This window comes from Chiroxiphia lanceolata, chromosome 1 (assembly GCF_009829145.1).
Source record: "Chiroxiphia lanceolata isolate bChiLan1 chromosome 1, bChiLan1.pri, whole genome shotgun sequence".
NCBI lineage: Eukaryota > Metazoa > Chordata > Aves > Passeriformes > Pipridae > Chiroxiphia > Chiroxiphia lanceolata.
The window spans coordinates 33,668,986-33,682,514 of record NC_045637.1 but is presented as its reverse complement, the minus strand read 5'-3'; the positions used below and the strand labels follow the sequence as shown (position 1 = coordinate 33,682,514).

Genomic DNA, 13,529 nt, shown 5'->3' with positions numbered 1-13,529 from the left:
CATGAAAAACACTGAAACTTCTTTATAGTTTCATTAGGTTAAAAAATTCCTATGGTCCTAATCTGGAAACTTGTATAGCATGAAAAAAATAAAAATACAAAATGGGACTATCAAACTTGGTCAGTCACTGTTTAGGATATGTAAAATATCTGAAAGTATTGAAAGTATTTTATTGTAAAGGAGATAAATAATTTTTACCGTTGAAGGTAAAGCAAGAAGTTCATCCAAGACAAGTATACAGCAATTGCTCCACATTCCCACTGTAAATGAGCTGGTGTATTAATAAATAAAGAAGACACAAAAATTATGCTTGTAGTATAAATTGTCCAGTCCAGTAGATTGGAGTAATCCAACAAATATTTCAATTTCTAGGATTTAAGAGAGACAGATACATATTTACAAATCATGCATCATTAAAGGACTGAATTCAATGCACTACTTAAATACCCTTCTTGCTTTTCATCTTGCATAAATTGGCATTTCCCTTCTAATTAGGGAAAAAACAGATTTAGTTCAATATCATACAAACAGTCATGCAAGTGCACTGAGTAATGTTATTTCTCTATGTACTTACCTGCTGAATCAGTTGAAATATTTCTTTGCAGATTCCCAATAAACTCATAATTAAAACTAAACACATACACACCCTTGTAAAGTATGAGTCCTGAAACAAAAATCAGAACATAAACCAAATTAGAAACCATTAAATGAATGTTCATTTCAGCTCTACCTATTACATATACATTATATTAGCAAGTTAAGAAACTCTGTTAGCTTCCTTCATATAAACATATTACTATCTAAATTCTGGTTTTCTAGTATTTATTGTGCAATTCATGTTATGTGTATTGTATTTAAGTAATTCAAAACAAATACAAAAGTTTGAGAATTGCCACGATAAATAGTTGGGAACTGAAATTGCAATATCTATGCCATATGTTCACTGTTTTCTGTTCTAGAACAAGCAGCAGTCACAAGCATTGAGGCCATGTTGCTGAGAACACAGCTGCATTGGGCAGGGCACATCTCAAGGATGAAGGACCACCGCCTCCCTAAGATCTTGCTTTATGGTGAACTTGCCACCGGGTGCCACAAGAGAGGAGCCCCGAAGAAAAGATACAAAGACTCCCTGAAACAACATCTCAGCCCTGGCCATATTGATCAACATAACTGGTTTACTCTGGCCTCAAATCTGGAGGTCTGGAGACACACCATCTTTAACGCTGCTGCTTCCTTTGAGAACGCACACAGGATCACTCTCAAGGAGAAAAGACAACGCAAAAAGAATCGTGTCTTGCAGAATATACCACCTAAGGAGTCCTTCTGCTGTGCCTTTTGCAATTGGACGTGTCTATCTCGTATTGGCCTTTTTAGCCACCAGACTGCTTGTAACAAATGTGGATAGAGCCTTTCCCAAATCTGTTATCCAAAACTTCACTATTAGATTGTAGTCTCTGGAAAGGCTATAGAAGTCTTGGGAGAAATTGGAGGTCCTGACATCCGTACGTGGCTGCTCCGTTTGATGTTTCACTTTACAACTGGTGTAGGCAAAGACAACTTTGTTGTGAAAAGTTGTCTATTGGTATGGATTACAAGAGTGGATTTCATCTTAATAAATAACCTGTAGAGTTAATTCCCCACCTGAGGGGTTTATTAACTCATAGGCAGACCACAAATTCATGGCACTCACTTTTCAGTGGTGCTGGAATACACTCAGCCCCTGCCCCATTGCAGTGTCCCTCTTTAACCTGAGTTAGGAGTACAGAACCCCATTCTGCAACGCTGAGCTCCCTGCAGAGCTGGCATTCTCCACTATATTCTCCAATATATACTATTACTGGGTCATTAGGACACTGTCTCCTCCAGTGCATGGCATTTCATATTCACTGCTACTGCTCTAGTCCCTCAGGCAGCAACTTCACAGCTTCCATTCAGTTCACTGCTTCTCCACCAGCTGGCACCATTCCTCGTTGGAGCTATGCTTCTTCCACCCAGTCTGATGATTCAAGGACCTGAGTCAGTCTGAGCTATTCCTCTGTCTGTTGCATGCAGCTCCTTTTATTCTCCTGTCTTCCACCAGGAAGATAAGTGAGTTAATGGAGCATGAATGCTTGGATTTCTGCTACTTCTGACTTCTGAATCTTCAAGAATCCCAAATATACTGGACTGGGATGGGCTGCATACGTGGTTCTCCAGATTTTTTCATATATCAGGATATCCTCATGAACCTTTTATATCCCTTGAGTTTACTTTATTTCATATTTCTACTAGCATATCCTTTTTGAGTTCCTGTTTCAGTTTTAGGTTTTTTCTCTCATTTAATCCTTTTTCCTCAAAATTAAACAAATATTCACTTCAGGGAACAAACTGAAGTAACCATGTACCAGATGTAAATTTTTCAGAACAGATTAAAAATAAGAAATGAGAACTGCAAATTATCTTAGAAGTTGCTGCTGAATGTTAAAAAATATACACTTTAATTCTTTTCCTTAGAGTTGCTAGATCATAATCTAGAGATTATTTAAATAATCACAACTTTTTGCTATAAAAATCCTAAAAATATTGTGACTAGTAAGAAAAGTACCTCATGTTCTAATGGTCTTGCTTCATAGAGCTCTGTTCCATTCAAAGGTCTTCCTGGCTGTATGTGAGTGACCAGAAGAGTCAGTGGGATGAGACCAAGAGAATATACGCCTAAATTCATTAGATGTGCTCGAAACCCATAGGCCATCCTTGAAAGTGAGAATAGTAAAGTTACAACACTTAACCAATTTAGAAGAGCATGTGTTCAAATGTTAACAGTCAACAATGTCTTCAAGATGAAGAAATAAACATTTCTTGAAATGATGAATGTATTAATCGAGATTTATGTGGACAAAAGTATATTTGCCATTCTGAAACGTTGTTCCTTTCCTTTTTACCTTGGCAATCCTTTTATACATTTTTGCAATAAAGAGGAAACAAAGATAGTAGTTGTCTTTGCTGTAAATATCAAAGAATCTTTACTAAATGCTAAGTTACATTTTATATGATAATCATCAGCATATTCTAAACATGCTTATGAGAGGTTTATTTGCTCAGACAACACTAGAAGTATGTACATCTTAATAAACAACTCTCAGGAACAATAGTCTTTATCCTGACATGCAGTGTTATATTTTATGCACATTAAAGTAGACCCACCATTTCATAAGCAAATATTCTTTACACACAGGATGACTGAGTAGCTCCATGCGGTTGTGTCGTACCATCGCCTACAAAACAATAAAGTGGAAGGATCAAATTTAACTCATCTAGCTAAGTAAATAGCTTACAAAACTGGCTAGGCCACCTTCTTTATCTTAATATTAACCTAATGAAAAGTAAAATATCTGTGAAACAGTGCAAAGTTCTTTTTTTTATGCACTCTGGCCCAAAGCTATCTTGCCTTCTCTCCCTGCTAAAGCATTCAGCTTCTCTGTTGCTGCTGTTTTAGTCTCTTTCAAGTTTTAAAATGTGTACAGACTATTTCCAATTATACCTGTGACTAAGCTTTATTAGTTACATTTAATGAGAATTAATATTAAGTACTAATTAATACATTAATATTTATTAGTAAATATTTATTATTAGACAGGATACCAACTCTAATTGTCAACAGGAAGACCAAAAATAAACATATAAGTCAGAAAGCTTGTTCTGGTAACATTTTCTGACAAAGAATGAGAGAGAAGACTGGCAATGTGAAAGAAGAGCAAAATTTGGTTTAGGCACATAAAGTATTTTGCAATTAGCATATGAAAAAATCAGTTTTGTCAGGTTTTCAATGCCTTACATTCCAATGCATGGTCACTACTATGAGTATGTTTTTCTTTGATGTACTACCTGCATATATAGCATGTTCTCTTGATACATTCATAGTTCAAATAAACTAAGAATTTTTATTTAAACCTAATAGAAGTTTTATTTATTATTATTTAGACCATAAGAACTCTGGCCCATATTTTATTCCAACATACTTAAAATATACAGTTATGGGGCTTTGGAGAAGAAATATTATGATTATATTATATGATTATATATATTATATGATTATGATTATATCTAAAACAAGGCAGCAGGGAATGATGTCAGTAAAATGAGAACTTACATTTAAAGTGATAAGTGGTTCATAGAAAACATCTTCATCATCCTTTGGTTTCTTGTTAAATGTCAAGGGACACTGAAGATATCTGAAGTTGTATTCAATCTGTGTAATACACATACACCAGCATTTAAATGTGAGGCAAATGATAATCTAAGTCTGAGATAATTTTCTTAACATAAAAAAGGCTATCCTTTAGAGAACAAAAGGCACATTGTGTCAAAATAGTCAGAATAGTTATGCTTAGTCATTGTTAACTACTCTGCTAGGGAACACATGCTGTCAAGATATACATATGTGACTGTAAAGATGTTTAAACAAACAGCCATTTTAAACTGTAAAAGGAAAAGTGCAAATTTTAAATGCAGTTTTAAATGTCATTCTCAAAACTCTAATTTGTTTTAATGCCGACTGTGAAGAAAAGTTTGTATTTAAAGGTTTTATGGTTTTGATAACACAATATAAAGAAAATGTACAATAGCAGAAAATTTGCAAGTTTCTGTTAATGATGTGGACACAATCCAATATAATAATGTATAAGGTAGTTTTCAATATGGTTTCAAAGGTAACATAACTGTAAAACATTCATGCCTCCTTGCCATTGTGAAAGCAATCTACTGCTTAAGATTTTGGACAAGAATTTATGAAAAAAGAAACATGTTGGACTTAAATTATTGATGACGATGTACTAGTTGTGATAGGCATGCTTTTGATATGCATAAATAGATATTATGTCTTCTTTCACCACTATTTTGAAATACCCATAACCTCTGATACTCACCTTGATTGCAAGAATTATCAGAGTAAAGATAAAGTTTATGGATTGCAGCAGTTTCATGTTATACTTGTTAAAATGTACAAGCATGAAGATTACAGAACTGAACTTCAAAGCCATTTACAGCCCAAAGGATAACATACGATCAGTCACCCATGTTTTCTGTTAAGATCTGATATTCATCCGAAAGTGTATCTTAGCCACATAAACTTGACATATACATTAAAGTATACATACTGTATACTGTATACATACTGTGTACTTTCACAGATTTTTTCATTCACTTACATAGAAGTCTCGACTTGTCTTTTCCTCTGAAGACTCAATTATGCAGTTGTCCAACACCAGCTTCACAGATGAACAGCAAAGGGAATTAAGGTGATATAGATAATGTTCAACAGAAAGAATGTGTTTGGACCAAAAGAAAATTACCTTCAAATACAACAGTCATCCAACAGAAGTGATGATTCAGTCAGATTTTTATGATGTATGTTTTGATGACATAAAACTCCATAGTTTACATGCAGGAGTTAAATATAAACTGCGCAGTTTACAAGGCTACATGCTAGTTTACAAGTATAAAGTGTGAAGTGTTTATGAATATACCAAATCACTTGCTATTTTAATAAAAAGCACTTTGTAGTGTTATTTAGCAGGTAGTTGATGACATTCATCACATTTATACTCCTTTGTAAACTACCTTTATACTCTTATAACTCCATTGAACTCAAGAAGCTAAGAACTTTTCTAATACAGAAGAAATTAAACTGGACAAACTGAAACTATCACTAAAATACAATTTAAAATTTTTGTGATTTTATATTGCTTTTATTTTATAATAATACATATTCCTGAGGACAGCATCAGAAAGACAAGGTCAAATGATGCAATATAACTAATTTCATGTTATTTCATGCAGTCATTTCTTTAATATGGGCAGAAGACTCACTTTAAATGAATCAGGAAGATACTCAACCATTTCCAGCAAAGGACACTTATTGGCACTGGAATAGTGAGAGAATGTCATAACAGCTTCTTCCCACCTGCAAAAAGTATTTTAGGTGTTGGAAAATGAATGAATTTCTTGTATTTTAAATTAACTACTTTTAGATTTTTTGAGTTTTATTTAAGATATTATCTTGAACCTCATAATATATAAACATTTTATATACTATTTAATGGAAAATTAGCAGTTTAGGGAGTAACTCAGTGACATTCTAGATGCTTCTCTAAGAATGATTGACATTACATTCTGTTATCAAATAAATAGAAATGTTTCAAGTATGCTAAGACCTTCTAAAAAATACAAAACTGGAACTATTGCTGGAATCTTGGGTTACAAGATTAGGCAAGTGACAATAAATACAGTGAAATAATTGTAGTTTTCCTGCAACTCTTACCAAAAGATGTGATCAATGGTGCGATACTTTATTCCTCAAGTGACACTTCACTACATTGTAACATAAAATATTCTAAACTGCAGTTGAACTGCCACATTTTTAAATATTTGCAACACTTAATTTTAAATTACATCTCTTGAATGGTATCAGTTGTACTCACATTCTGACTAAAATTCTATAGGTATTGAAGCATTATGTGAAAGGCCAAAATTCTATCTAATGGCTTCTACGTGTTTTTCTAGCAGAGAATACAAATACTCAGTGTAATATGATAAACAACATGCCACAGATCTGATGTTCATTAAAATTATGCCATTTTTTATCTGCTCTCATTAGAACAGAACATAACCTCTGGAATTTTAAAATATGTACTCAGTTTTACCTACTAAACTACAGGTTTTCAGAACTTAATCTCAGTTTAAAAAAAAAAGCCAAAACAATAAATCAAAACACACTGGAAAATAAATTCAGCATTTTCTGTATACATTACCTTTTGTGCAAAATGACGGCAGACACTACATCTTTTCTCCTGTTGTGTATTGCTTCATGGAGAAAAGTAGCTAGTGCTTTGTTGAACAGAATTTTCGCACCATAGTCAAGAAGCAACCTTACTGCTTTTGCATGTCCTTCTCGTGCAGCCAGGTGCAAAGCTGTGTTCTGTGAAGACAAACAGTACAGCAGTGCATGAATAGTTAAAAGTACATTTCAGTGCTTTCCCACATTGAACATCTGCATGCTTTTTTCTCAGTTGGAAGTCCTGAATACTTTTACAAGCAACATAAAAGATAAGAATATTGTCAGAGATTCTCATAGAGATTATAGACATGTTTTTTATTTTATGGCTACAGCTACAGTAATGTGAAATCTGAAGAGCAAACTTGCTGTTAGGTAAGAAAAGCCAACTCATGAATATCTTTTAGTTTTGCAACTAACAAACTGCATGTCACAAATAGGTAAAAATGATGGTATCTTTAGATACAGATCACTCGCATTTGATAACCAGAAAGAGAAGCATAGAAGAGAAGTTATAACCAGGTGTGCTTATACAAACAAATCTGCAAGAAAATCTGTGGGCACTTTTATTAGTGGTATTTGAATAAAAGAAAGGCAATGAGCACTTTAGGAATTAAGTCAAACTGAAACTGACATTTGAGAGCCTTCTGAATGCACCCAGATTTTTCTGAGGGAAATTAAGGACTAAGCATTTGTTTCTCATTAATTTATAGGCAAAATTTGTTGCTAATCTAGTGATTCTAAGTGTTTTAACACCAGCTCTCAGAGAAATTAGCAGCAGCTTCTGTGTTGGAAATTGAATAGTTCTCTAAAATGACCACCCTATGTTTTCTGATGGGGAACTGTTAGGCAGGTTCATAGAAGAGGTCTCCAATCCAGGAAGTGGATTCTGTTGGTCAAGAGACACTGTATGTGTCTGAACTTCAGAGTAAGATAGATGCTGTATTTATGGGATATTACTGTGCAGAGCAGATGGATTTCAAACAATATATTAAAGAGCTATAGTTGATATTGGATTTTTTCAAATCTATATAAGTTCTTTAAATTTAAATTACCAATGTTTGCTACATTGCTAAAATAGTCTTGCAACGTAAAGGGGGCAAGAGGCACATGTCTAATATACTCAGTATTTTATGTTTTCTGTTAGGCTATATGCATCTTTTCTGTGTCCCACTTAAAATAATCAGATAGCAATATCAGCAATCATATATTTATCCAAGAAATTAACTTTCAGAGTGGTGAAATATAAAGGCGCTATGTTTGCCACAGGAAATGAAATTTACACATGTAATGCACCTTAAATTTACACATGTAAAGCTACAAATATCATACCATTGACATTTGGTCTAGAAGTAATAGCAGACATGAAACAAATAACGTTATGTGAACACATACCCCTTCTTCATCCACTCTGTCAGTACACTTCACATTAGTATCCAAAATGATCTGCATTGTGCGAGTGTATCCTCCGAAGGCAGCATGGTGCAGGGCCGTCCAGCCTTTATAATCACTTACATGTAATGGTATAAAATTAGAAATTATAAACATGTACATTGGAACAGGACTCTCAGCTTTTAGCTCCTGGATTCACAGGTGTGAGCCTGGGAGCTTTTTTGGAGCTGCCAATGACCTGAGGATCTTTGACTTGGAAGCAGGACTTACAGTGCAAGGCAGAGTGCCTTGAACCACCAATCCTAAGAAACCCTACTTAAGACTGGAAGTGAAGCTGAAATGACTGTAGTATTTCCAAAGCAACATTTTTTCCATGAAAAGGTTCAATATTCTTCTCTAAGTTGGATTTAGAGAAACCTCAGTTTCCCCAGTATTAGAAGCTTTGGCTTTACAGCTAGCCATGGTTCTATGTGTCAGGCTGAACCACAGCACAAGCAAATTAGTTTTACAAATACTTCATAACTATGCTTCTATACTGTATATTTGCATTTAGATGTATTATTATATTAAATATTTTAATATACTGTATCTATATTTATATTTATGTTGCATTAACTTCCCAGCAGATGGACATAAAACGTAGGGTGGTAGTTTTTTTCTGGCTTAATGAATGGAAATCTGTATACTTACCAGAGGAAAAGAGCCCCTCTCTTCAGAAGAAACTGAACTACCTTCTCATGACCATTCTGGGCTGCCAAATGAAGGGGAGTCATTCCCTTCTTATCACCTTCATTCAAAAGTCTTGTGTCTTTCATATCTCTTATAAGTCGCTGACATGTATTGATGCGCCCATAGCTTTGCAAGATAAACACGGAAATTAACGTCAAAAATAGAGGAATGAAAAACTTGGCATGGATTCCATTGCCTAGAGAGTACTACTAACCTGGCAGCAAAGTGTAATGGCGACTTCTTGTCCCTGCTCTTAGAGTAGATGGAAACGTTGAGGCTCAGTAAATTATTCACAGAGAGAGCCACACCTTGTCTGCATGCATAATGCAATGGAGTGCATCCTTCATTATCTTCATCCACTACAAGATTTTTGATATGTTCCATCTGTCCCCCCAAAGAAATACCCCCCCCAAGAAAGCACAAAATTACATATATATCTCTAATGGCTTCACAGTTTCTAATATCTTGCAGTAAGAGCATTAATACTTTAAAGCAGTAACTAAAAATAGGAAACAAACTCTAGGAAAAATAAATTTAGGAACAATGAACATTTAATGTCTGCTGGCTTGTGGGTCACCATTTTTTCAAACAACTACTTCTTTGAAGAACACAGGAGTTTGCCATCCTGCACCCTTACTGCAACCCATCCATAGTACAATACAGGAAATTCTTCTGTGTTGCCATTCCATCACAATGCTCATTGCTGGCAGTAGAACGCTTGTATCAAACCTAAAGGTAGTCTATAGTTTATATTCAGTAGCAAAACTTCTGGCTGTCAAAACCCACCATTTCACCAGTTTACAGTGTAAATTGTTTCTCTTTTTCATCTTCATTTCCCTGTTTTTCCTCTGTACCTCATCCAACTCTCCTATGTATAACCTTTACTAACGCAACTAAAAGTCTCCTCCCACAGTTCGATCCACTTATTTGCCTGAATTATTACTATGATCCATAATCAGAAAGTCAATGCAGATAACTGAGTTACCACTCAATTTTAAAACTGATTCACTACATCTGCTGAAAATGGATGTTAAATCTATTCTGCATTATTAATCGAAGTTGTTTACAGATTTCAGCAGATGTTGTAAGATCAGTTAGATTTGATTCACATTTAAAAAGTTATTTCTTGAGCTCTGGAGGCCAGCAAATTTAACTTTTTCAAGCAAGCTGAGTGCTTCATTTCAACATAGCCAAATACAAATCTATGTTCAAAATCCTTTCAGAAACCAAATCCAAGACTTCATTATGGTCCAGTCCACAGAAAGCTCCTGCAGAATCTGCTGCAAGCTATTTAAGTCCTAGAGCTTGACTGAGTTGAACACCTCTCCTAGCTTTACTGCATGCAAGCTGGGAAAATAGAAGTGAAAAGTTCTATATTTTATTGCCTACCTCTTGAGCTATTCAATTCCCCAACAGCAAAATAATTTATGGGATTATGTTATTCCTTTGCCTGGCAATAAGAAAACTGTATTATTGGCTTTGAAATGTTTTCATGAGAGATATGTACCTCTTCAAACCATTTTTTGTGACACGGGCTACTTAACAAGTACCACAAACTTTTACAAACATTTCAAAATAAAATGGTAGGGTTTTTTTTAATGTTTTCCTAGTGAGGGTAACATAAAAACATAAACTGATGCTTACTGTACCTGCAGATATTTCTCATTCAGATGCTGTAATCCTCCAGGCTGCAATACCGTCAAATGCAAGAAATTCCGACCAAGGTGATCTTTTAACGATACGTTTGCTCCTAAATAAATATGGAAATAAATACTAGCAAATTCAAAACTGCTGACCCCTCACATTACATGATGGTGCTTAACATAAAGGAACAAATGCTGAACGAATATGTTTATAAATCTATAAAATTTTATAAAATAAATTATGTAAATCTATAAAATATTCTTTCAAATTGACATTGCAACATATAATTTTGCTTTCAAAAAAATCACCCTGACACTTAAATTTCATAATTTTTTTTGTGTATGCATTTTGTATTTCATTGCAGCACTAAGATTTACATAGGATCCTTATATTCAAAGATGCTGAGCACCCACAAATCAAGAGGTAATTTAAAGATGCAGATAAGCACCTCTTATAATCTTTAAAGTTGTAATATCGCTACAGTTTCAAAACTTATTATAGGACTTATTAACAAAATCAGTTATAATACTATTAAGAAGAGGAAATACAGTAACAACAATCAGCTTGCACCAAAAGTGTAGCAATTGAAAGATACAGCTCAAACATTTTCAAAGTGCCTGTGATTTTATAAAATCACAGGTAATGCTTGAGCTATGGGCTCTAACATTTAAAGATTGACTGCCAGTAGAAAACATCTCTCTGTATAAGTGGTGTATTTATTCCACAGTTCTGCTTACTTTGTGAACTGCTTAGGAATGCAGGGACGGAATGCCAGTGGCACCTCCACCTTGAGAAGCATGACACATGACATATTTGACTACAGCCTGTTCACTCTGTATTAAAAAGGGTGAAATCATCACACCAATTCCTCCTTTATCTCATGGGATACCAGCACTGTGCAGCTGGTTAGCTCAGCTGCTCCTGGACTGGATGCTGAAGTGCTGAATCGAAATTAAGAGGAAAGTCAGACACAGGATTTTAACATGTATGAACCCTGCTCAAAGGAAGTTTATAGTATGTATATATTCCTGTTTACCTTTTGAGAGCAGTAAATTCACAATTTTCCATGATGCACAGGAAGTGGCCAACAGAAGCGGGGATCGGCCTTCTATGTCAACGCTATCAATATTAGCCCCCTGCAATAAAGAATTTCAAATTTATCATGAATAATGAATAAATGAAACTCTAAAATGGTGCTGCTTTTTCAAAGCATAATGCGAATACAGACATTCTTAGTAACTCCAGATGTTCTAGATAAGTAATTTCAATAAACACATTACGTTTCTATATAAAGCTACTATGCTTTCTAACTCTCAGCCACAGCCCAGTCATCTATATAATAAAAATTCAGATGCCTAAATAATAGTGGCCTACTCCTAGGTATACTGATCTCACAAGTCATGATCTTTTGTTAGTGTACCTTTCCATGCATTTAAATGCTCAAAATATAAAACTCTTAACTCGAAAATGCTGGGAATGAAGCTATGGACAAACGCAAAAATTGTAGCTCTTTTGAATGATGCAACCTTACCTATCAAACAATTACCAGAACAGACCTTTCTGAACCTTTATGCTGTATGAACACTGTTCAGTTTTCTGTTCTTCACCATAACTGATATGACTCAATTCAATTTTGACTCCAAAGGAGCCGTATTAAAAGTGGACATACTTTTATTCTGTTTTGTCTACTTTTGCACTAGATGCATGTTGCCAGGTCAGTATGGTCACTATGAACACAGTATCACTATGATCATATCAGCAAAGTACTACTATGAGCATAAACATAACTATTTAAAAAATCCCACCAACAAGGGAGTATGAAAATACAAACAAATGAACCAACGAAATATATCTGTATTTTATGATGGCTTAGGTATCATTTTTCTAGATACTGAGTTGCAAGTCAAACTTGATGACTTGAACAAAGTACACAGAAAAATCTGTTTTACTTCAGATAATATCCAAAGATGATTGGAAAAAAAAATCAATGGGAGTTTTTCCATTAACTTGAATCATCTTTGGGTCCAATCTTAATTTGAGACAGAATGAATCATAATCCTGAGCCATATTTACTTTCTAGGATGGTAACACCTGTAATGTGGTAATAAGAAATGTTTAATAAATGTACAATGATTACTTTACCACTGAGAACAGGAAGCTTCCAATGTATGTTGATTAAATATTTGGGAGTAATACATGCAGGACCCTTTCCCCAGTTACCTTTCTACAAGGTCAGACACCCTGATAAAAATATTCTTATTCATCAAAGAAACAGACATTTTTATCCAAGTATCTATTCTTTTCAAAGAATACAGGGCAGCAATTTCCAGTTCTTTATGCAATATTTAATCACCTTTGCTCCAGCTAACATAATTGTTCAGCTTTCAGTCAAATGAATTTGTCAGCACTCATAATTATTTATCAGAGCAAGGAGTAACTTATACATGGCCATATATATTTACCACATTTATGATACAGCTGACTTAAGAGCTTGGAAATTTAGTTTCTGAACTCCATTTACTTTTGCATTTATAGATTAATATGTATAAATTAAATAGATATTGATATAAAAATTAAAATGCCAATTTTGTAAATATCAATTAGTATTTTTACCAATTTAATATTTTATTTTCCTTTTGGTGAAGACAAAAGAAGCAAAAAGGGAAAAAGGAAATAAAAAGAAAAAAAAGAAAAATTACTGCTTATTTCCTTTGAATAAGCACATTTCAGTAAAAATAATCAAGTAAACTCAGGAAATTCCAGACACCTCAATTTTAAAATACAAGACGCCTCAATGTTGTCCACTACATAAGAAAGGAAAACTCTAAAACACACTAAGATACTAGCTAAGTCATGACAACTTCCTGATTTTCATTTCTTTATTCTTCCTCATCGTTGTGTATGTAGCTTGCCAATACAATCATGCCCACTTGTAAGCACAAACCAGATACTG

General features: G+C 34.2%; 1 protein-coding gene across 1 annotated transcript in view; it reads right to left on the bottom strand.

Annotated features, from left to right (window-relative positions):
• TRPA1 (transient receptor potential cation channel subfamily A member 1) overlaps positions 1–13,529 on the bottom strand; it is a 32,409-nt gene that overhangs the window by 6,546 nt on the left and 12,334 nt on the right. Inside the window, exons 9-21 of the mRNA XM_032692843.1 lie at positions 11,613–11,712; positions 10,582–10,682; positions 9,147–9,316; positions 8,894–9,058; positions 8,207–8,321; positions 6,789–6,955; positions 5,848–5,941; positions 5,187–5,246; positions 4,130–4,228; positions 3,184–3,254; positions 2,585–2,732; positions 575–664; positions 199–368 (exon numbers count right to left, since the gene is read on the bottom strand). Coding sequence (XP_032548734.1) covers positions 199–368; positions 575–664; positions 2,585–2,732; positions 3,184–3,254; positions 4,130–4,228; positions 5,187–5,246; positions 5,848–5,941; positions 6,789–6,955; positions 8,207–8,321; positions 8,894–9,058; positions 9,147–9,316; positions 10,582–10,682; positions 11,613–11,712 — 1,550 coding nt within the window. The remainder of the gene's footprint in view (positions 1–198; positions 369–574; positions 665–2,584; positions 2,733–3,183; positions 3,255–4,129; positions 4,229–5,186; positions 5,247–5,847; positions 5,942–6,788; positions 6,956–8,206; positions 8,322–8,893; positions 9,059–9,146; positions 9,317–10,581; positions 10,683–11,612; positions 11,713–13,529) is intronic.